Here is a 24,387-nt window from a genome sequence, read left to right as displayed (position 1 = left end):
CACACTACGTTGCGAAGGCGGAAGGAGGAATGGCCACCAGAGCCACACGGGAGACTAGCCCGGGAGCAAACAGGCTACTCTTGCCACAGAGCTGAGCACAGAGCTGGACTTCAGGGCTCCCGTGTTTAAAAGAGAAGAGAAGTACTCCTTTCCCGGGATACTTGTGACAGGGCCTGTGTGGCCCAGGTCAGTGGGTCGGAGTGTTGACCGGGCGCGTGGGGAGGCGAGGAGGCCGACAGCTCTAGAGGAGCGCCAACTTCCCACGGGTGAGCGCGCTGGGAACAGAACTAGGGCGGGACCTACCCCTAACCGCAGGAGCCGCACACTCAGATTGGTGCCATCGAGAGCGCGGCGTCCTTAAGAGCTCCCCGAAGCCCCGCCCCTTCCTGTTCTGGGGGCGTGGTACGGGGCAAGGACCCCGTAACGGAGCTTGCTATTGGCTAAGCGCAGTAGGGTTGGCCTTGCTTTCGTCTGAGCAGGGAGTAGACAGCTCAGCGGCGGCGGAGGGAGTCTATGCGCGCTGGACAGCAGTGGGAGGTGTGTGAGGCTCGCGTTGGCCGCAGACCCTCGGGCGCAATCGCCGGGGAGCTAGGACTCGGCGACGGGGCTGCCGGGCCACCTTGCCGAGGCTGCAAAGGCACAGACTGATGGGACTGGCTCGCTTGGCCGCATCTCCCCGCTCTTCTAAGTGCACTGAGCGGGGCCCGCGTTGAAGTAGAAGCTGTCGGGGGGGCGCAGAGCCCGGAGTCCCAGTGTGGCCTGGAGCAACGGAACCCGTGTCAGGGCGACCCAGGCGGGAGCCCCCGGGCCGCGCTTGGGTTGTAGGGAGATTCCCACTTCTTCCGAGGGGCGCCGATCCCGGGACGGTCGAGGCGTCGGGGCGGCCACCGAGTCTCCAGCGGGGAGACCCCGTCGGGGAAAGGGTGTGCAGACTCCAACAGTCTCGGAAAGGAGAGCGGAATCAGGCGGGTGCACCCGGGGGCGCAGAGCCCCCGTCGCGCCTGGTGCGGCGGAGAGGTCAGGGGAGCGAACCCTCGGAGGCCACAGCCCATGCCCGGGTTGGGGGCGGCTGCCCAGTGAGTCCTCCTGGCCGGCCGGGAGGAGAAGAGCGACACCGAAGCCGGCGGGAGGGGAGCACTTCAAGGCCGGCGGCCGCGGAGGATGGGAGCCTGAGCGCCTCGGAGCGCAGCGCGGCACGGGGAGACCACGCGAGCTTTGCTGAGGAGGCGCCAGGGGATCCCGAACTGCAGCCTGCCCCCGGGAAGATGGCCCGGCCTGGGCAGCGTTGGCTCGGCAAGTGGCTTGTGGCTATGGTCGTGTTGGCGCTGTGCCGGCTTGCCACGCCACTGGCCAAGAACCTGGAGCCCGTGTCCTGGAGCTCCCTCAACCCCAAGTGAGTAACTTATCTGCTCTAGTCCCTGGGGGTGGGAGGCACTCCTTCGGGGTGAGGCCGCGCGCCCCTGGTGTGAGTGGGGAGGTGTTCGGAAGAGGAGTGGAGCCCCATTTTGTCTCTGGCTTTTTTCGAGTGTGTTTTCCTGCGGGCGGGCGGGGCAGGGTGCGGCGGGGTGGGGTGGGGGCACTTGGCTGGGCTGTGACCCCGCGGCTTGTGGGCCCTCTCCTCCATACGTCCCGGATCGAGTGGAGATGGTCGCGCCAGGCGGAGCTGGGAGTCGGGGCGCTCGGTAGCGCACTAGAAAGCTGGGTGGTGGGGTGGTGAGAGAAGGCAGCCCCTTCTGGGGCCCCTGGGAACGTGGCGGTTTTCGCCCAGAGCCTCTCGGGGGGCGAGCTTGACCTGGGAGGGGGGGATGAGGCCGGAACATAGATTCCTCGTTTGTTGAGCCGTGAAGGGATCGAGGCGCGGGACTTCGCGCTTGGGGCGGGTGGCAGCGCCCGTATACCCATTCGGGCTTCTCCCATTTTCATTTCTCTTTCTTCCCTGTTTGCCTCCCTAGCTTTTCGCTTTGCCGTCTCTTCTAGCCCCCCTCTTCTCCCTGCCGGGCCTTGGAAGGGCGGGCGCCGCTTCCAGGCTCACAAAGGCGGCGGGTGGAGAGGGGCGGAGTGGAAGAGGGGTTTGTGGGTGGGGGGATTCGACCCAGCGCCCGTCGGGGGTCCAGGGGATCCAGTGGTAGAGATTCGAGGGCACCAGGGAGAAGAGCGGCGGCTCAGCCCGGGAGGGAGGTGGGTGGGGAGTGAAGGATTTGAAAGATTCCTGCCCTGGCGGTCCCTTGGCCCCCACCCTATGTCCCTCAGATTGGGGAGCTGTGCTTAGCTTTCCCTAGGGGTTTGGGGAGGCAGGTATATAGAGAAGATCCTTTCTTTTTTCCTCCTCTTTCCCCTCCCCCTCAACCCCCCCCCCCCAACACACGCACCTTTCAGGGCGGTGGCTCACTGGTTTCTGGGCTGTTAGTGGGGAGTCCATGGGGTTGTGTGGTGACCTCTGGACCTTTTCCTCTTTTGGCATCCAGGACTCAGGTTGGAATCCAGGGTCAAAATTGCTCCTCATTCCTGTTTTCTTGAGGTCCCCACAGTGTGCAGACACCCCCACTTAGTGGGAAAGTGAGGCGCCTTGGCCTGCCCTGTCTGTGTTCTCCCATTTCTGGATCTGAAATCTTTTCCTGTCCCCTCTCCTGGGCTCCTCGCTAACTTCCTGGGCTCCTGCCTGCCTCAGCTGCTTAGATCCCAGGGACTGTGCACCTCAGCCCTGGAGTGGGAGAAGACAGCGTCTTTCGTTCTCTTCTGGGGTTAAGGTAGGGTCCTATTTACTGACCCGTGGGGTAGCTAAACAGGGTCAGGCTAGAGGGCTCTGTCTCGGCACCAGCGAGGGACTAGAGAGCATTTCTCCCCTACCTAAGGCCAAATTGGGTGCAGTGCTCTCCTAACAGTAGGAACTCAAAATGGTCTGGGGGCCTTGGGCTGCTGAGCCTGGGGGGAAAGGTGGTGAGGTGCCCAGTTCTCCCCTTTAAGGGTGGAGGCTGGAAATGCTCCCTCTTGAGCCAGGAGAGCTGAAAGCCGCCTGGGGTAGCCCATCCTAGGGGCTCATGGGAGTGACCTAATTGCTCTGTCGGGTCTCTAACCAGATAGCTTGCAGGTCCACAGCTGGAAGGGAGCCCTCCTGCAGAGTTGAGGTGGGGGGATCTGGGAGAAACAGGATCTCTCTGAGCTTCCTCTTTTTTGTGTTTGGAGCCTTTAGTGCTGTAGACTGGTTTGCAGGTTTTTGAGGTCTGACACCCCTGCATCCACTTGAAGCTGAGTGCAGGCATCCTGGGGGTGGGGACGGTGGCTAAGGACTCAGTAGGACCTGCACGAATTCCATCCTATAATCGAGCAGGTCCTGGGAATGGTTGGTGCCCCTGCGCCGCCCCCCAGATTCATCTACTCTCGGGCCTGGAATGCAGCCGCCATGGTGGGGGGGCAAGAAGACAGGAGGGAGGAACTGCCCTCCACTTCACTGGAGCTCTGGGGGCTGCCTCTGCCTCCGCGCCCAACCTCAGGCTGCCACAGCCTTTCAAATAAACAGTCTGGCTCTGTCTGTCCGGCTCCCTCTTTGCCTGTGGCCGGAGTTCTCCCTCTCGGGTCCTAGTCTTGGCCCTCGCTGCCCTCTGATCCGCGCTCACTTCCCCTCTCGAGCCAGGCTCGCCAGCTCTCCCTCTTTCTCACACTCCCTCTCACTCTTAGTCACTCTCTTTTTCTCAAGTCCTTTTGTTTCTCGCACATGCCCGTGCTCTCCCTCACGGCTCATTTTCTCTCTTCCCTCCCCTCTTCCTCCGGGCTTTTGGTCGGTCTCCTCAGCCCTGTCAGGAGCTGCCCCCCCCCATTTCCCAGCGCTTATAAACTCTGCTTAATTGCTTCCTCCTTGGGAAAAAAAATCACAATAAAGAGGTGGTGAGGCCAGGGGTAGGTTTCCAGGTTCCGGGGTGCACCCCAGCCCTGACCAGCAGAGGGGAGCTGGAAGGACCAGCTTGAGACTCCCAGCCTCTTCCCCAAATTGGAACGGGCCTCGAAGTGGGGTAGACCCTGCGAGGCAAGAGCTGCTGCCTCCTTGGCCCGTCTTGTCAGCTTTGTCCGAGGAGCACAGGGTGGGGGGAGGGTTTGTCCCCCTAGAGGCTGGGAGGAACCAGTGTGTGCCTGCGCTTGGGTGGGGGGCTGTGATGGAAGGTCCCAGGGTGGCTCCCTCCCCCAGCCTCTTCTCCTGAGAGCTTGGGGCAGCCGGCAAACCTCACATTTGAGTCCTCAGCCAAGTCCAGCTGCTGCAGTTCAGTCTCTCAGTCCCGTTCTGACCCCTTCTTGCCCCCCACTCAGGTTCCCCCACCTCCAGGGAGTGGGAATGTGTCTGAGATCACATTACACCTTCCCTACAAGGGGGTGGGGGTGGGGGTTCAGCTTGGCGTCCAGGACCCTTGACTCCTTCTAGCATGGGTGGGGGCAGCTGCAGACCCCAACCCAGGCTTGCCTGCTACAAGGCAAAGTGTTGTCCCCAGCCCCCTCACAGCTGTTCCAGCTCACAGTCCTGGGGAGGCCAGCTTAGGGGGCCCCTTTCCGGGGCGGCTAGGGACCTGACCTCCTCTACTCTGTGGCTGATTGGCCACAGGTGGGGGCCTGAGAGCGATGGGAACCCAGCAGCTCCTTGCGTTCCCTGTTCTTCTTTCTCTCCACCCCCACCCCATGCCACCAGGCCAGGGCCAGAAGGGCCTGTGAGGCTGGGGTGGGGGGTGAATCAAGGGCTCCTTTTCTCCCCTCAGGCTCTCCACCGCCTCACCAGCTCAGTGGATGATGATGGGCGGGCCCAGGAAACTACTGTGCATCATGGTTTTCTGGGGTTGGGACTACAGAAAGGGTGGGCCAGCCAGGAGGCAGCTGGCTGCCATGGGAACGCCAGGTTTGGGGGAGGGTCCAGCCTGTGATTATTAGGAGAGCTGAGGTGGGGGGATCTCACCAGCCACATTTAGGGTTCCTGTGCCCCTCCTGGGTGTGTTGGTATGGTGCTTGTTTTGGGTGGGGGTGCTAGCAGCCAGCACTGCCAGCTTCGTACTTCTGAGTAGCACTGGGCTTGGCGTTTTAACTAACAGGCAGTACCTTGCTCCTCTCTGGATGCTCCCAACAGCCCTGGGAAGTTGGAATCGTCCCCATTTCCCAGATGAGGAGGCATGCGCCCAGAAAAGGGAAGTGACTTGTGTATAGTCAGTCAGCCCGGAAGGGCAGAGCTGTGCTGTGTACCATTCTGTCCACGCCGTTCTGCTGCCTTGGACTCTCAGAGAGATGGGAATTCAAGGTAGAATTGGGGAAGAGGCACTGGCTCCCTGTCCCTGGGCCCCCTCTCACCTCACAGGTATGCGTGCATCTGTCCTTGTGACTCAAGCCCTGCCTGTGTGGGATGAGCAGGCCTCTGACATTCTCATTTGACTTTGCTGGGCCTATGTCTGAGGGCAGCCTGCTTGGGTGACCTGGACGAGAGGCAGCCAATTCGATACCTGGCACTGTCCCTGCTGAGCTCTCAACAGCACCTTTGCTTCCTCTCTGGGCCAGGACTCTTCCTCTCAGGGACCCCACAGAAAGCAGACAATGAGAAAGGGAGGGCTAACCCCCCAGTGGACCCTAGCATTGGCCAGGTGGGGCAGACAGGAGGGCATAGTCCAGTGTGGGTGGGGAGGGTGACTTCCTCTGGGACTCTCCTGGCTTCCCTGCCACCGACAGTGCTGTGCGTGTGCCAGGACCCAGCTGCTGTTCCTGCCCACCCACGCCTGGGCGGGCACTGCTGGGACATGCCAGGCCTGCTCCTGCCGCCTCAGGGGCTGGGTGGAGCTGGGGGAGTGAAAAAGGAGCCTTTAATTTGGGGGCTCCCCACCCTTGCTGGGATGAGAGCAGACTTGAGCTCTGGCTTGGGGTCTGTGCTCCACTGGTCCTGCCACCCTGGGGATGCAGGCTTGGTAGTGCTGGGGTCACCTACTCAAGGCTGTGGTTAGAGTCTCTTCTACTAACCGTGGACGAGCATGGCCTGGGACCAGGCTCTCCCTTTGGCCACTCTCTGAGCACAAGTTCCTAGAGCCTGAGGTAAGGGTGAGGAGAAAGGAAGTGTAGATCTGGTCAAACATGGGCAAGCTCTCTGGGCACAACCCCACACTGCAAGCTCTCCCCACTGCAGACTGTGTGTGTATGGGTGGAGAGGGGTTCAGCTGGACAAAAGAAGCAGGGGACAGTTGGCCTCTGACCAGCCCAGGGCCTTGGAGGCTACTACCAGACCCTTCCGGGTTCTATTCCAGGGTTCTTTTTAGCAGTCATGGTGGTACTTCCATGCTCAGTAGGAAGGCTGTGGGGGAGACTTGGGCTAGGGTGCCCAGGCTGCCTTCCTCAAGTCCTTTCCTCCCTGGGGTGGCTCTGTGGGGTCCAGGGGGCTATCAGATGCTAAGGAGGGAAGGCCTCAGGGGTTACCATGACGACCTGCTTCAGGCTTCCTGCTGGGCCATGTCAATCCCCTTAGTTTCCAGAAAAGGGCTTTGTCTGGGGGTGGCCCCAGGCAGGAAAGCTTGACTTGATAATGGGGGCAGTAGTAGTTTTTGAAAAGTGGAGGATAAAGAGTTTAACTTGGGGACAATCTCTTCCTCCTCCTCTCCTGCCCCTACTCTTAACCTGGTGAGTATGAGACAAGACCTGCTGGCCCCCTGTACAATATGACTAGTGTTGTATGTGGTTTGGTGGCCTCAGTCTCTCACTGGCTACATACCCACCGCTCGTGGCCCCTTGCCACTTTCTTGGGTTTCTCATAGAAACAGTTTTCCAGTGGTGGGGAAGGTGCTGATAAGGCACCATTATGGGGGGATCAGAGTCAGGGAAGATAGGTCTCAGGCTCCTCTTCCTCCTGCACTTTAAGGGAAGATACCTTTCCCTCTGCCAGCTGCTATGTAAATGAACTGATGAATATTTATGAGCTCTGTTCACTGAGGTTGAAGAGAGTCTGAGGGGTGTTGGGGGCAATAGTCCTGTCTTCTTCCCCTGCCCCCACCCACTATATAGACATCTGTTCTCTCCACGTCTTTGGGTTCCAGGTAGAACCCTGAGTAGCTGGAAGCCCTGTGTTCCAATTCCAGGGCTCCAGGTCCTGAGTGGTGATGGGAGACTGTGCTCAGGGCAGACAGGACACCCTGATGAGTAAGCCAGGGCCAGGTGGTTAGAAAGCTGAGCTGGCCTGTACTCCCTTGCATGCTGTCTGTGTATCTACCGTCACCTCCAGGTAGGGTCTTGTTGAGGTACAGCTGTACCAGGTTTTCTTAGACGCCCTAGGGGTTAATGTCCTGGGTGAGTTTAGTCTCCTCCCTTGGCTCTGAGCACCTCCCTTCAATGGAAACATTCATCTGATCACTCATACCTTCACGTGGGGAGCATGGACTCAGTGGGTCTAGAAGCTTCCTTCTAGCTCTAAGGTCTTAGAAGTTGTCTAACCCTGATGTGTGGATGGAGCCAGTGTAAGGATTGGAAAGTGGAATATGCTGTGGGAATTACAGAGGCTTTGGCGAAACTTCTTGGCTTTTGATGGTGCGTGGGGTGGGGGCGTTCCCACTTAAATGTTTCTCTGTGCCCCATCCCATGCCTGCTTCCTTTCTGGTCCTCTGGGGTACAGTAAAGTTAGGTGCCAAGGGGGAGACCTCGTCGTGGCTTTTACCATCCTGCACAGCAAGATGGCAGGCCCCAGCTTGGTGAACCCTCACTTGATTGGAAGAGAGAGCTGCCTACTCGCCTCCTTGGCTGTCATTTCCCTCCCTGGGTTAGGGCACTGAGCTCCTGGTTGTGAAGGCATGCTCTTCCACTGTTAGCTTCATTGTCTTGAAGCATTTCCTTCAGCCCTCATCGTCCTTCTGCTAGAAGGTCTGTCCCCAGTGAGATGAAGTCCACAGTGCGGGTTGTGACTCTCAAAGCCTTCCCACCTCTTCCTCTACCTGGGTTCTGTGTTCCAGCTGCTGCTCTTCACTCTTTTTAAGTTTTAATCATTTTATTAAATTTCTTATTGAATGTATTGGGGTGACATCGTTATAAAATTACATCGGTTTCAGGTGTACAATTCTACAATACATCATCTGTATATTGTATTGTGTGTTCATCCCCCGAGTTGATACTGTCCACTCTTGCTGTATGTTGTCTTCTTATTCGTCACCCAGGACCCACTTGCTCGCCACTCTTTCTGTTGAGCCATCTCTGACCATCCTGTCACATGAGTCGTGCTTCAACTCACTGCCTCCAGCCCTTGTTGTGTGAACTACCCTCCTCACACAAAAACACAGATAGACTGACACTGTCTATTGGTAGAGCCATTTGCTTTTCTGACCCCCACCAGACAGTCAAGTCCTAGAGGATGAGGCCATGTCTTTTCTTCTTAGCCACCCTGTCAAAGAAACGAGACTGGGCTCACGGGTACTTGATGTCAGTATCTGGCTGCCTGCCTCTGGGAGTCAGACATGTTGAGGGCCTGCTGTGTGCTAGGTGCTCTGCATATGCCGTGGCATCTCTCTACACCCTAGGGAGGAGGGCTCTCACCACTGCCAGTTTCCAAGGGAAGAAACAGAAGCTCAGGGAGAACAGGCAGCACGTCCAAGGCTACAGAACTAGTAAGGGCCCTGTCTGTCTGACTCCAAAGTCTGTCTTCTTTCTCCTACATACTACTGCCTGGCTCCCAGCTCCAGTCTGCCCAGGCTCAGATGTGGCCAAGACAGCATCACATTTTGATTGTGCTTAGGCAAGGGCAGGTGATGTGAATAGATGGCTCTGGGCAGCTCCCTCCTGTGCTATTCCCCAGTGCCCGGCCTTCTGGAGTAGAGCTACCCAGCTCAGATGGCATTTGTCCATCTTCTCTTAGAATCTGCAGCAGAGGCAGTATGGGGGGAGGGTGATAAGAACACAGATGAGGGAGGTTCCTGGGGCCCTATATTATATGACTTATTGTCTCTGCTTTGGCTCACTCTCCTCCCCATGTTCTTAGGAGTGAAACTAGTGAAGTTTAGGGATTCTGGTTCTTGTACAGTGGGGATGAAATATGTCCAGGTAGGACACTGGGCAGTGGGAGTAGGGAGGTGGGGGGTGGGGAGATCTGTGTGGAGCTGCACCTAGCCAGAGACTGTGACCATTACTCCTGGGCTCCAGGAGATGCCTCTTCCTATCTCCTCATCATGCCCAAGATTGTCAAGGATGGGGAGAAGGTATGGGTCCCAGGCAAGTTGAGCTCCCCCAGCCATTGGCTGGGAGCGGTGGGGGTGGTGGCTAAGGCATGTGTGGGCTTGTGTGTGTGTGCGCGCACGCGCGTAGGCACATGTGTGCAGAGGAGGTGGTAACAGTGGCTATGAAGGAATGCGAGTGTGATGGTGGTGGGAGGAGGATCAGGCTGCCACCTTCTAAGCAGCCCAGGCCTGACATCTTGGTACCCAGCCCATTAGCCACGTCAACCCCCTGCGGAAATGCCACATTAAGACAAAGGGTTCCCCCAGCTAGGCACTGCCCCACCCTGCCGAACAGTCAAAGCCTGGTAGCCTTGCCCATGGGCCACCCCTTCCACACCCTGCTGGCAGTGTGCTTCTCTCTCCCCACCCTCAGCCCAAGGATGAAGGAAACACAGAATTCCTGTTCTTGCCATCGCCACTCAGGAGGCCCAGCTGGCCTTCGTTATCTGCTTCCCTGGCTCGGGAGATGGACTGAAACCCCCCACCCTGAGGTTGACCCTCTCTTCCCTTCTGAGCAGGTTCCTGAGTGGGAAGGGCCTGGTGATCTACCCAAAGATTGGAGACAAGCTGGACATCATCTGTCCCCGAGCAGAAGCAGGGCGGCCCTATGAGTACTACAAGCTGTACCTGGTTCGACCAGAGCAGGCAGCTACCTGCAGTACTGTGCTCGACCCCAACGTGTTGGTCACCTGCAATCGGCCGGAGCAGGAAATCCGCTTCACCATCAAGTTCCAGGAGTTAAGCCCCAACTACATGGGCCTGGAGTTCAAGAAGCACCACGATTACTACATTACCTGTGAGTCCCTGCCCATCACATGCGTCTCTCCTGTCCTGTGGCAGCAGCGGCCTCTCAGTAGCAGTGAGACCGCACACAGTTAAGGCCCTGCCCGGTCTGGTACGCTTTGAAGACTGGCATGCTCTCCTCCCAGCCCAGCCTTGGAATTCTGGCCCTAATATTCACCAAGGGCCCCCTGCCAGCTCGCCTTGGCTCTAGGAGTTGAGTGGGAGAGTTCTCCAATTTGTGGTTCGCTCTCTCTTATTTTCTTTGCCCACCTGAGATCCGATCTTGGGAATGGCAGTTGACAGAGCCCTTTGGGATCAGCCGGCTGTTCTGGTTTTCTCTTTATGGGAAACTGCCACCCTAACAGGGGAAGGGATTTTCGCCCTAGATCACACAGGGAGTTATGGGTAGGACTGGGACTCCAACCCAGTTCTCCCGACCCCCAAATCCAAGATTTCTTCCCGTTGGGGATGCAGCCCCCTCAAGATGCCAGGTCTGATTGCTGAGTAACATGGCCCAACGAGAAGACACATCTTAGTGTCCACTGGAGAAGAAAGGCCAGGGCCCAGTCAGGAGCAGCACCCTTGGAGCTGGCTACTCTGTCCCTGTGTGAGGGAAAGCAGTTGAAAGGGTCACGGCTAGGTGAGGGCTGCTTGCCACTCTCTCCCTCCCAGTTCTGTCCTGATCAGGGCTAAGGCAGCACTAGAGTCTCTGGGTAATGTGGGCAGGCCTGTCCCTCCTTCTGATGGCACTGGTTTCTTGCTGCAGCTACATCCAATGGGAGCCTGGAAGGACTGGAGAACCGAGAGGGAGGTGTGTGCCGCACGCGCACCATGAAGATCATCATGAAGGTCGGGCAAGGTGAGTGCCCAGTCTGAGGGCCCCTAGCTAGGTCTTTGTAACAGATGTCCCTGACTGGGTGTGAGTGTGTTAGGAGTAGGGGAGGGGGCGATAGAGTGAGAGTAACAGAGGTCCTGTTCCCTTCCCTTCACCTGTCCTCGCTCCGCCCACAGACCCCAATACTGTGACACCTGAGCAGCTGACTACTAGCCGGCCCAGCAAGGAGGCTGACAATACTATCAGGATGGCCACGCAGGCCCCTGGCGGTCGGGGCTCCCTGGGTGACTCTGACGGCAAGCATGGTGAGTGGATGGATGTCTCCCAGAGGGCAGAAGCTGTTGCCCCCTGCCCTTTCAGGCCCTGTCTCTGAAGAAAGGCAGGACGGGCGCAGCCTGAAATCTGCCACATGTCCCTGACTGCTCCTCCCCTCCCTTCCCCTTCCGCAGAGACTGTGAACCAGGAAGAGAAGAGCGGCTCAGGTGGGAGCGGAGGCAGCAGCGGGGACCCTGACAGCTTCTTCAACTCCAAGGTGGCATTGTTTGCGGCCGTTGGCGCTGGCTGTGTCATCTTCTTGCTCATCATCATCTTCCTGACGGTTCTGCTGCTGAAGCTGCGCAAGCGACACCGCAAGCACACGCAGCAGCGGGCGCCCGCCCTCTCACTCAGTACCCTGGCCAGTCCCAAGGGGGGCAGTGGCACGGCGGGCACCGAGCCCAGCGACATCATCATTCCCTTACGGACTACAGAGAACAACTACTGCCCCCACTATGAGAAGGTGAGTGGGGACTACGGGCACCCCGTCTACATCGTCCAGGAGATGCCACCCCAGAGCCCAGCGAACATCTACTACAAGGTCTGAGAGCCCGGCGCGGCCTCGGGCCCTGAGGGACAGTCGCCGGGACCGCACCTCTCCCTTCTCCCCACGCCCTTCCCCTTGCCAGCTGTGCCCACCTTTGTATTTAGTTTTGTAGTTTCTTGGCTTTTATAATTCCCCTTTTGCCCTGCCCCTGGGCTTCGGAGGGGGTGCTTGTGCCCCCAGCCCCCATGCTCTTGTGCCTTCCCCCTCTGGCCAGGCCTCTGGGCTCTGCGGGGGCACCCCGTCTTGGAGGGCAGGGTTGGACGCTGATGGACAGCAGGCAGGGAGACGCCCCCCTGACCCTGCCCCCCTCGTCCCCTTTCCCCCTTCCCAGGACTGCTTGTCCGCTATCATCACTGTTTTTAATGTTTTTGTGTTCATTTTTTAGCTGTCAACTCCTTTTCATCTGTTTTTTTGGAAGAAAAAATGGAAAAGGCAGCCCCTCCCCAGGCTTTCTGAGCTTGGCTCAGCCTAGTATAAGGGGCCAGGGGCAGGATGTGGCCAGCCCATAAGCATAGGATGGCATTTCTTTTATAAACTCCTTGTTATGTGGGGTGGGGGGGGAGGCCAGGGCTGTTCTTGCCCACGAGGGAAGATGACAGTGCCATTGGGCAAGGTGTCTCACCCTCCCCTCCTGACCCTTCTGCTACAAAGCTGATCTTGGCAATGGGGCAGTGGCTGCCACCCTTCCACCAAAAAAAAAAAAAAAATCCCTTCCTTGTGGGATTCTTGGGCATCTCCTGCCTCCCTCACTCTCACGGTAATTAACGTCTTAATTGGCTGTTGCCTGGGGAACAGGAGAGCTGCTGCAGGCAGATGACCTCATGGGGGGTGGAGGGAGGTGAGGTGCCCAGGTGGCTATTTGCCCTGCAGAGCTGGGAGTTCTCCCTTCTCTCTCCTCCCCCCGCCCTGTTCTCTCCTCACCTTTGGCCCCCTTTGGCCTGGTGGGGACATGGAGGCCCAGGGCAGAGACCTAAGCGGGTATAGGGCCAGGTGGCCTGCTCCTTTTCTGGGCTCTAGCACAGGTGGGTGCCCCCAACCCAGCCCTCATTGGCCCCCCAATCTTGGGCTGGGGCCTGGAAAGAGGAAGAGGCTGCCTAGGGCTGGGCCAGCACGCCGTGCACTTTGACCCCGGCTCCTTGCCAGCACGGCTGCTAACAGACGGCCACTTGAGTGCACCTTGCAGGCGCTCCCGGAGTGGCCGTGGAAGGAGCTGGGCCTCACACCGCCCACCTCCACACTGCCTCCTGGCCAGCTGCCTGCCCCCGTGCCAGGCAGGAGAGAGGGTGCGGAACAGCCAGCCCCTTCCAGGTGGCAGTCGGAAGGGTTTTTTGTTTTTGTTTCTGTTGCCATTTGTGTAAATACTAGTCTTTTTTGGAAAAAAATAATGTAAAGGTGTTTTGTATAAACTCTGAATTATTTTCTTGTTGCTTTTTTCTTAGAAAAAATGAGAACTAAAAAAAAAAAAAATTAACCACATGGAGAAATGGGTGTAAAATGGTGTCGTGATATTGGGGAATGAAGTGTGAGTGTATGAGTGAGTATGAGCGAGAGAGAAAGAGACAGACAGAGAGACACAGACAGACAGAGGGGGAGAGACAGATTGCCTGTGCCCAAAACATGGCGATCTGGACAGGTGTGGAAAGAGGATGGCTGTACCCTCCTGTTCTCCCGCCCAGTCTCTCTGTCCTCTGGTTCTGCTGGAGGCTTCGAGCATTTCCCCTACTTGGTCCTGTCAGCTCGGTGGCGTTGGCCATGGGCATCTGCCCAGTATGGCACTAGGCTCAGCTAGAGGGTGAATGGGGGAGGGGTTGTTCCCATGGGGACCTGGGTGTGTCCACAACTACTGCCATCACCTGGCTGGGGCTAGATCTGGGACCTGCTGGCAGGCCCAGCCCTGCCCTGCCTCGGGACGCCTGGAGGTGGAAAGAAAACTTCCCAAGAGCTGGCTCTCAGCTGCAGCCCACCGGGTCCTCCGGCTGCTTCAGGCTTCCTAGTTCACTGCTTAGCCAGAAGAATCTTCTATCCCGTCTTTGGAGCTGGGCCACACCAAGCCCTCACTATGGCTAGCAGCTGGAGCTCCCCCAGATCCAACTGGGGGTTTGAGAATGGTGAGGGCCCTGAAGAGGGTTTGACCTCAGTCCCAAGGCAGAGACCCCGACTGGCAGGGCCTGGGCCTTCCCACTCCAGCCTGCAGCAGCCCACAGGTCTTATGGGGGGACTCCCTGTGGAGGTGGCTAAGACAGATGTCAGGAGAGGAGCACAAGCGAGATCCCAGCAGCTAAAAATGGGTAAGAAGGCACTAGAGGAAAGGAGGAGGAGGAAGGAAGGGGAGAGTTAGTTCGTGATCCAGAACAGGAAGCCCCAGTGAGCCAGCCAAGGAGCAGGCTGGGCTGTGAAGGAAGCGGGAAGCGCAGGGAGAAGGAAGGCAGGGAAGAGCCGCAGAGCCACGGGACCTGCAGGGGGAGGGAAGGGAGGCTGCGCTGCAGCAGGGCTGGGCCTGGCTGGGGTGCTCCGGGAGCCAGCTGGGGCAGAGGCTGTTTATTTGGTTTCTCATTAACCAAAGGAAGTGCCTGGATCAGATGGGGCCTCTGTTCCTTGACTGCCTGCCCAGAGTGGGGCCCGGCCTGGGCCTGGGGTCTCCAACCAGGGCTGGTGCAGGCCAGACTGATGAGTCTCACTGAGGCGGAGCCTGACTCGAGCTGGGTGAGCCCTTCCTGCACGTCTCTAACTGAGTGTCCTTGGGTGGTCCACAGCCCAGCTCGATGCTGCTGTCCTCACCCTCCTGGGGGTGGGGGATGGCGTTCCTGGGGGGCCTGGAGCGGAGCTGTGTGAGCGTGAAGGCAGATCTGCGGGAGAGGGCAAAGGAAAGCTTCTCCCACAGCCCAGAAGGCGTGTGACTACTGTTCCCACTTGCCCTGACCAGGTGCCCGTGCTGTGCTGGCCACCCAGTGGTGCTTGGCCACCTTTTGTGGCAGCGTGTCCTTCACCTGGACACCTTTTCAAACAATACCTGCACACACATCATCTCGCCGAGTTTCCTAAACTGCTCTGTATGTGTCTCGTATCTGAGATGAGGAAACTGAGACCCTAGGAGGGACAGTAACTTGCCCCAAAACACACATTAAGTGAATGGGAGCACTGGGGTTCAAGGCCAGGCCTTTCACTACACCCTGAGCAAACGGAAGTTCCCTGAGGGTGATTCTCCTTCACCCCACTCTTCTCCTTGCCTTGAGTTGGGTGAGACTGAGCGAGTGCTTCCTTGGGGATCTGTGTGGGTCAGGGCGGGGCCAGGCTTAGCTAGCTGGAGGCAGGAGCTAAGCCTCCTGTGGTAGGGCCCAGGACCAGCCCCACCCTCCGCGCTCCTTCCTGTCCCGGCTGAGTCCAAGCGCCAGGTGAGTCAGGGATAGAGGATGCTTCCCAGGTGAGGGTGGAGCTGCCTGGCTTCCTCCCCAGGCTGAGCCCAGGTCACCAATAAAACCAAGCTGAGCAGGTGCTAACCAGGCCTCAGTTTCCCTGAGGAACAGGCCTTGTGGAGCTGGAAGGCCAGGACTCTTGTGACTTATTGCGCTGGTCCATTTGTGCTTCCAGGAGGCCCCCCTGAGGCACCAGGGATGTGATCGCCTGGGACCCTCTAGACAGGGGCGTGAAGGTGGGCTGCAGAACCCAAGGAGAGACCCAGTCCCAACTGGGACCATCCTGGGTTGGGCCCTTTGACCACCTGGCATCAATCACTCGGAAATCCGGCCCGCCTGCCTGCCTGCCAGGCGTCCTGTCCTGCCTGGGCACGTCACAGTCCCAATGACACCCCAGCTGAGTCAGCCCCAGCCTGCCTGGGGACCCTCCTCGCCCATCTGCTGCTGGCCTCCTGTACAGCTGGCCATTGGATCTGGGGGGCTGGGGCCCCAGCTGGTGCTTGTTAGGTTGGCTCCCCCTTTGGGAGGCTGCTGAGGGGGAGACCAGCCCCCAGCCAAGACAGGGGTCACAGAACCCAAACTGCAAGCAATTCAAGGGCATGGGGGAGACAGTAATTATAGGTTCTGTTTCCAGTGGTTAATTATGCAGCTGGCAAAGAGAAAGTAAAGAGGGAAAGCTGGGGGTGGGGCAATCAGGAATGTGTGAAGGGCTATGGGAGGGTGGGAGAATCTACCCCGGGCCCTTTGATGCAGGGGAAAGAGCCCTGGGCTGCTTGCTGCCAGGCTGGGGGCTGAGGACCTGTCCCAGCTCTAACACGACCCTTTTTGACCAGGGGCAGGCAGGTCCCTGCCTCTTTGGGCCTCAATTTCCCCGTCTGGGTAATGAGGAGTGAGACTAGATGTCTTCATCTATTCAGAAAACACTTACTGAGCACCTACTATATGCCAGTCAGTGCTCTGGCCACTGGGGTACAGTGATGAACAGGATGGACAAGGTTCCTGCTCCCAGGGACCTCATGTTCCACAAAGGCCTTTAAGTGCCTGATTAGCTCTTACGGGTGCTTGTGTGTTGACGGGTAGTGGGAACTGGAGAAGGAGAATGCAGATTACACAGATTAAAAACGGGTCCTAAAGTTAGCCTTGCATGCACTCATTCGTCCACTTTTTTCAAATAAATTTTGAATACCTGGCATGTGGTGAGCACCATTGAATGGTAGCTATTGCTTCTTGTGTGAAATGTGATGTAGGTCGTTTGGCTCTGTGGCTGGGTTTCTTGGGCACCCTTCTTGCTTTACGAGTAGATCCAACATCCATGTTCCCTCATCACTGACCAAAGATAGCCTCTTGCAAAACTCCTGAAACATCTTCATCAGAAATTATCCCGAGGCTCCAATGCCAGCCTGCCTCCCCAGCCCCCAGCCCAGGTACCTAGCCTGAATTGGGCAAATGTACCCATGATAAATACTTCCCAAAGCCAACGCGAAGAGATGAGCGTCCTCAGCCCTGAGCGGCTAGAGGCCTGGACATGGTAAAGGTAGGACTTTCTTGAGAGCTCCTTTCCAGACCAAACCCCTCATGGGGAAACTGAGGCCCAGACATGGGAAGGCACTCACTCCAGGACACCCAGAGAGTGCTGGCAGAGGCAGGCCTCCAGACCAGCTCCCTTGCCTCGCAGGCCACAGCTGTGTGCCCTTCTTGTACACTGTTGCTTTGTTCTCCCAGAATCCCCAGGAGTTTGTGTGTGTGAGTGAACCAAACAAACCTATATATACACAGTATTTATATTGACAAACTCTGTAAGTTTATACAAGGCAATTACCAAAACGATACATTATAACCCCGAGGAAAACATGGTCCTGGGTGGTTTAGGCCTGGTGGGAGCAGACTTGGAAAATGCACTAACAGTTTGCTCCCCTCCCCGGGGTCCCCTCTCTTGTAGCACTGATACAGTTCTGAAGTCACTCATGAGCACAATAGCTTCCAGGCTCCTGGGAGGGCCAGCCACGCTGGTTAGAGTGCCAGACCCAGAACTGGGCATCTCCGGGCTGGGAGGGGCAATAGCGGTATCTCGGTTCCCCTTCCCTGGGAGTCGGGGTGGCCAGTGGCGCAGCCTCCTGTGCACACCGTCAGGGCTGCCCTCCCTCCCACGCCCAGCCAGGCAGCCAGGCCTTTCTGGCCAGCCTAACCGTTAGCTGGACTTGCCCTGTCTTCAGCCCCCTGCACACACTGATAGCCATGGCAGTAACATGCTTTCACATGCAAATCGCTATGGAATTCTCAGCCCCTGCCGGTGCCCCAGCCCCCAAGGCCTCCCCCTGAGCAGATTCAGAGAAGAGAATGGAATCTTTCAAGCTGTTAGGGCATTTAGAGACCTTCCAGTCCAGCCCCCTTGTTGGATGGATGGGAAAACTGAGGCCCAGAGAAGGGAAGGAGGAACTGCCCAGAGTCACACAGAGAGTTCCCTGGGACTGGCCCTCACCCAGGTTTTCTGACTTCCAGCCCATTGCCTCTTCAAGCCACCACAGCCTCCCACTGCCCCCCCCCCATCGCAGGTTGTTTACTGTGGACTCTGGGATCCCTCCCTCTGGCACAGACCCTCACTCCAGGCATCCCTTGGTGGGGCCTGGGAGTGTGGAATCCAGAGAAGAAAAGGCCAGAGGTGTCCATGCCTTAGGGCTTTGCCCAGGGAAGGGAGCCATTCTCCATTGAAACAGGCAACAGACAGGATTTGCACGCTTCTCTCTGTGCACGTCCCCACCCCATCCTCTGATCCTGGCCAAACCACTCTGCCCCCCCCCCCCCCCCCAGCAGGCCTGCCAAGCCATGCCAAGCCTTCTCCTGGGCCCTCGTCCCACCAGATCTTTCCAGCTTTATGGATCACCACTCTGCTGAAGTTGCCACCAGCAAAGCCTGAGCCCTGGGAGGCCTGGGGAACTCAGGCCCCAGCTGGGGTGTAGAAAAATCTCCATTCCCTTTAGTTCAGCTGAAACAAGATTACAATTTTCTGAAATGAACTTTACAAGGAAACAAAAATAAACACGAAAGGGGAAAAAGAGACTAGTTTATAGAGCACAGGTGTCTGCTCCCAGCTCAGCCAAGGTCCTGCCACAGATGGGCCCAAGCTAGACACTTGGGGGTTATCTTTCAGTTCTGCTTCTGAAACAGCTTTTGAGTCTGCCCATTTATGACAACCCCCAACACCACCACCCGGGTTCAAGCCACTGTCATCTCCTGCCTGCACTATGGTGATGGCCTCCTAACCAGCACCCCTTGCTTCCATCATGTCCCCCTGTCTTGCAAAACAGCAGCCAAAGTGATCTTCCCTAAACTCAATCCTGATCTTGTCAATCTCTGTGTGCCTTTCAGACTTGTCAGTCATCCCTCAACTCTTGAGCATGTGTGTCAGGGCCCTGGGTGATCTGAACCCTGCCCATCTCTTAAGCTTCACATCTCTACCCCTCCACACCACACTCATACCCCCTACAGCACAGACCTACCCACTGGTCCCTGAGCCTTTTGTATGCACTTCCATGAGCCAGAAATGCCTGTTCCCTTGTGTCTGGCCTGAGAAGCTAGTCTTGATCCTCCATGGACCCGTTTGACCCTCAAATCCGGTGGTTCTCTCAACTTTCACAGTGCTTCTGTTCCCATTATGTGGCCTGTGTCTGTCCCCCCCACCCCAGATTGTGAGCTTCTGGAGGACAGGAACTGTGTCTAATTCATCTGTGTCTCACCTAGCTGGCACAGAGCTTAGCAGAGGGGCAATATCAATAAACCTTTGAAACGTTTGTGGAAAGGAATGGGCTGGGCTGGGCTGGGTTGGGCTGGGGAAGTCATTCCAGGGCTCTGTCCCTGCCCTTCACCTCCTCACATTACTATCCAGCCAATAGGGAGGTTTAACATCTTATCACATTACCCTACAATAACAGCCAACTTTTATTGAGCACTTATTATGGGCCTGGCACTGTGCTCAGCACTTCACATGCATTGCTCCATTGACACCTCATGTGGTCTCAGGTAAGTCCTTATCTGAGGTAGGACCATGATCAGGCCCGCTTTATAGATGAGGAAATGAAGGAGCAGGAAGGGAAAGTACCCTGTCCAAGGGCACATGGCTAGGAACTTGCAGAGCAAGGATTTGAACACCAGAAACCTGAATCCAGAGTCCACATGCTTAGGTACTTGGCTGCACCTGTGAAGCCAGGTGGTGGAGCCAGCATGGGGAGAGAGTGAGGCTGGGCCTGGCCCCTGGCCCCTGACTCCACAGTCTGAATTCTTATCTACCACTCAAGACAGCTTCTAAAGCCACATGGCTGATGTCAAGGGGCTTCTGGTTTTTTCCTCCGTAAGATAGGGCTGAGAGTAGCAGCTGTCTCAGGAGCTACTCCTGAAAGGCATACATGACAAGCCCTGCAAACGGCATCCTGCTATTTACCAGACTTGGAGCTCTGAGGCAGCTCTTGGTTCCTGTCACCCAGCTGTGGGCAGCCAAGTCCACTCCACGTTGGTCTGTGCATGGCCACTTGAATTGGAGGCTCAGCCGCTGGAGATTCGGTGGCCTCAGCTTCATTCTGAGTTGCTATGGCTTCAAGGAGAGGCCAGCAGGGGTGGGCTGCAAGCTCCTGCAAGGCCCCAGCCCGAAGGCCCAAGGGGAAGAACATCCAGTCCACTGTGTCCCCACGAAGCTTGGAGTCGGGGTTGGGAGGCCTGCGTTTGAAGACCAACTCTGCTACTAATACTTGAATAAGTCATTTCTTCTCTCCAGGCTGGGGTTCTTCTTCATCTGTTAGGAATGGAATGATGTAAGCAAAACTGCTTTGTAAAAAGCAGCAAATGTAAGATAATACGCGTGATGTAAGGAGCCGCTGCTTCCTATCAGAATGTGTGTTCCTCCAGGGCAGTAAAGAGTCCATGAATGTGTGAATAAGTCACTCTGTCTTCTACCCAGAATCTCTGGCCCCGGCTAGGCTCCAGAGGCCAAAGGAGGGCCCCTCACCTTGGTAGTGAGTTGTCTCAAGAGCTCCTAGGAATCAAGAAGCTGGTGTTGCCCTGTTTAAAAGCCCATTAGCCAAAACATGAGATCCAGAGACTCTTTCGTTCACATCCTCGGCAGGGGCACAGAAGCTTCCAGGTACTGCAGGAAAGAAAGATGCTACACTAAATGCTTTCTTTCTACTCTTGTTAGGTTTAAGTTGGCATAGCCTTTCCAGGGCCACTTAGATAATAATGTATGTCAAAAGCCTAAAAAGGGGCAGACCTTCTGATCTAGCAAGGTCCTCTGCTGAGATGTTGAAGAGTGTGAAGAGGGGAAGGTAGCAAAGCTGGTCTGGGAACCAGGGTTGGACCTGGGGGTGGGGGTGGAGTGCAGGGATAGGTGGCTATGAATGGGACTAGAGACTGCGGGTTCTGTGTAAGGGATTTTTTAAATCACAATTGTTATTTAAAAATTGCAGAAATGCCCTGGCCGGTTTGGCTCAGTGGTTAGAGCGTCGGCCTGCGGTCCGTAGAGACCCGGGTTCAGTTCCCGCTAAGGGCGCGTGCCTCCGTTGCAGTTTGTCCCCGGCTCTGGTTGGTTGCGCGGGTGGTGGCCACTCGATGTGTCCCTTTCACGTCGATGTTTCTCCCTCTCTCTTTCACTCCCACTCTATTGAAAAAAAAATTGCAGAAATCTCAAAAAAAATTTCTTTAAACATTTTTTTTCTTTATTGATTTTAGAGAAAGAGGAAGGGAGAGGGAGAGATAGAAACATTGATGAGAGAGAACATCCATTGGCCACTTCCCGCATGCCCCCCACTGGGGATTGGGCCAACAACCTGGGCATGTGCCCTGACCAGGAATCGAACCAGTGACCTCTTGGTGCAGGGGTCGATGCTCAACCACTGAACCACACCCTCCAGGCAAAGACACTTTCTCTGGGAACTTTTCACAATGTGTACACACACACACACACACTGCTTCAGTAACAATAAAAATGTATTGAGATATCATATATTAACTGTCATGTCCTTTGAGAAATCTTCCCAGTTCTCCCTCTGAGTTCTGCATGTGTCTTGGCCATGACCAGGTTCTTCACCTCTCAGTAATTCAATTTCTTCATCTGTAAAATGGGGCTGCTGATACTCCCAATGGTGTTGAGTTGTTGAGAAGAGGCTGTGAGGTCATACATGTCAACTCCTTGGCATAAGACCTGGCATGTCATAACCACTCAATCAATGTTAGTATTACGATTACTGTCTCAACGGGAGATAGCTGCATGGCTGCCTCTCACTAGACCATGATCTCTTCAAGGGTAAGAAGTATGCTATATATTCTTTCTCATCAAGTCTCTAGGGCTCAGTACAGATCTTGGAACATAGTAGGTGCTGAGTGAGTTTAGTGAAAGAGAAATTTAGTCCAAGGCTCTCAACATGGAGAAGAGGCAGCTGAGGCCCAGGAGAGGGCAAGTTCAGAATTGGGACTAGAACTCGGGTCGTCTGTCCTCAAATTATGGCCCTTGGGGATTTGAGGGTAAGGGTGGGGGTTGCGGGCAACCTTCTAGATTCCTTGAGCTGAACCGCCTGGACTCTTTCCTTGCTTTGGGTCTGGGATCCCTGAGATCAGAAGGTCTCTGGGACTGGGGCAGTTGTGCTGACCGCACACCCCATTCTTGCCCGGTCCTCTCCATCTTGGGCTCTAGCCTGGCCCAGTCAAACAGGAAGATTCATTAACCGTCTAAATATACAGCGCCCAGGGGCCATGTGCAGCCTGCAACAGAGCTGGGGTCCCAGCAGGGCCAGAGCCTGAGGCAGTAGTGCTGGAGAGGGTTGGCTGGGAGGGAGCCTGGTGAGGGGGAAGCCCCAGGAACAGCTCATGTGATGATTGATGGGGAGGTGAGTGAAGCCAGGCCCTCGGAACCCCCAGTCTCTACTCCCATTCATAGCCACCTATCCCTGTACCCCACCCCCACCCCCAGGTCCAACTCTGGTCCCCAGACCAGCTTTGCTGCCACCCCCCCTCTCCACCTCTCAGTATAGGGCCCTGAGCCTCAGAAGTATGGAGCCTAAGAGGTGGGCGACCAGGAGTGGGGGTTGGTTTCCCCAGGCTCCTGCCTGCTTATTATTGTAAGGGCTATTTCTCTAATCAAAACTCCCCAATTACCCAAGGGCCCCTCTGATTAATATTCCATGATAACAGGAACAGGTCACATCTGGCTGCAGGAGCTGGAATTCGACACTCCAGGAGCCCCATGATTGGTCTGCAGGAAGAATAATAAACTTCCTTTCTCCTGCCCCCCTTTCCCTTCCTTTCCATTCAGAGGCTCCCCTTTTCTTCTACCTCCCCTTCCCCAGCCCCTGCCTGCCCCTCTCCACCCCCACCCAAGATCCCTGCTTTGCCCTCTGCCCTCCATGGAGGCAGAAGCCCTCTCTCCGGTTCTGGTCAGCCCTCTGGCCATCACTGGCCCCTGCTTTGCTAGGCTGGCTTTTCGGTCAGGAAGCATTTTATGTTGGGTGTAGCAGGCTGAGCAGGGTGGGCAGTCTCGGAGTGGTTGTGGATGCTCTGAATGTAACATCTCATTAAATCCTCATTCCCGTTCTCCGACGAGGACCTGGTGTTATCCTTGTTTATTGATAGGGGCTTTTAGTGACATAAGTGGGATTTCAGTCCCAGAGATTTCTGCTTCTAGGGTTCCTTTTCCCCTCCTGTACCTCACCCTGATCTGATGAGGATGGTTCTCCCCTCAATGCTCAGATTCGGATGGGACCCACTGATATGGCACAGAGTCAGTGACACCAGACCTCCGGGCTTCCATTGGATTAGAGATGGGTTTTTAGGCAAGAATGAAGAGAGACCTTTTAGTCGAATCCCACAGGCCAGGAAAGAGAAAAGATTTGTCTACATTCATGTAGGAAGGTGGTGATAAATATGGGACTCCAATGGAAACCCCTTCCATTTGCCAGCCTGTGGGTGGCTCCAAGGGAGAGAGCTTTTCCATCACACCTGCATGCCAGGGACTGCCAGATGCCACCGTCCTCTGACCTGACCCAAGACACCCCAGACAGGGTACAGCTGCTTGTGGTAGTTCAGTCTTCACCAGGGAGCCTGGGCAGAAAGTGGTCTCTACTTGGAGTGGGGTGGGGGCACTAGCCAGGAAGAGGGGCAGGCACTTGGGTGTCAGGAGTACAACCTCCCCGCCCCCCACAGGGATCGGGCACAGGCTTTCCTCAGTGCCTGAGGACTAGGAGAGCAGTTTGATTTTGCTGAGGTAGGGCAGGGCAGTGAAGTGTGTCCCACCTCACAGCCTTACCTGACACTTTCCTCTGCCTCTCACCTGGCTCCTACCTCCCTGGTGCGCTATTTGGAAATGCCCTTGATCCACCCCCAGAAGCCATAGCTGGGTTAGCTGGGGGCCCTGAATGAGAAGACTAAGACTTTAACTCTGACTCCAATGGCTCTTCCCATGCCCTCCATCTCCTGGCTGGGACGGTCCTGGCTAAAATATGGAGCTGCTTAGTCCTCATGTCCTGACCCTTGCTGAGATCTGAGAACCCCTGTGCTTTTAAGGAAGTCATGAGGCTTCTGGGACACAATGACCTCAAGGCTATTGGAGGCCCAGACAAGGCTTGGAAGACCTGGAACCCTGCCTGGAGAGCAGAGGCCCGAGCCTCATCTCTGTGTCTCTGCTTTCTCCCTGCTACTGCTCTTATTGCCCCACAGCCTCTCCTCAAACCCTGCTTCTGCCTTCCCCTGGTCTCAGCCTACCTTCAGGTTGCCCCGAATTCATCTCCTATGCGCCGAAGCTAGGCTGGCCTTCTGAACTCCACATCTAGGTGCGGTCCAGGTGAGGTATGTGCCTCAGCTTCTCCCTCTGTAGAGTGGGGATAAAATCAGACCCATGTCATGGGGTTGTGAGGGTGAACCGAGAGCATGAGGTAAAGCACTTGGCGCCATGCCTGGAGTAGAGGGAGCTCATCTGCTGATAATGAAAGAGACAGACACTAGGTGGGAGGTTACTCTGCACCAGGAACTGTTCTCATACTTCCTATGTGAGAGTTAATTCAATCACCACAACAGTTTAGGGTCAGTATTACTGCTATCATTCCCATTTCCCAGATGAACAAACTGAGGCACGGCAACATTATGCAACCTGCCAAAGTTCACTTTGCTAGTAATCTGCTGAGCCAACATTTGAACCCACATGGCTTGACTACTGAGTTTAACTTTTTTAAAAAAAATATTTTTTCGTTATTGATTTTTACAGAGAGAGGAAGGAAGAGGGAGAGATAGAAACACTGATGAGAGAGAACATTGATTGGC

The 24,387-nt window shown here is 56.2% G+C and overlaps 1 protein-coding gene across 1 annotated transcript; it reads left to right on the top strand.

Moving 5' to 3' along the window:
• The first annotated feature begins 471 nt into the window (after window positions 1-471).
• Window positions 472-13,052, top strand: EFNB1 (ephrin B1). The gene is made up of 5 exons (XM_036270749.1): window positions 472-1,393; window positions 9,719-9,996; window positions 10,750-10,842; window positions 10,995-11,123; window positions 11,268-13,052. The coding sequence occupies exons 1-5, from the start codon at window positions 1,266-1,268 to the stop codon at window positions 11,678-11,680; spliced, it is 1,041 nt and encodes a 346-aa protein (XP_036126642.1). The 5' UTR covers window positions 472-1,265; the 3' UTR covers window positions 11,681-13,052.
• The last annotated feature ends 11,335 nt before the right edge of the window (window positions 13,053-24,387 follow it).

This window comes from Molossus molossus, unplaced genomic scaffold (assembly GCF_014108415.1).
Source record: "Molossus molossus isolate mMolMol1 unplaced genomic scaffold, mMolMol1.p scaffold_m16_p_2, whole genome shotgun sequence".
NCBI lineage: Eukaryota > Metazoa > Chordata > Mammalia > Chiroptera > Molossidae > Molossus > Molossus molossus.
This window is presented reverse-complemented; position numbering and strand designations above follow the sequence as displayed.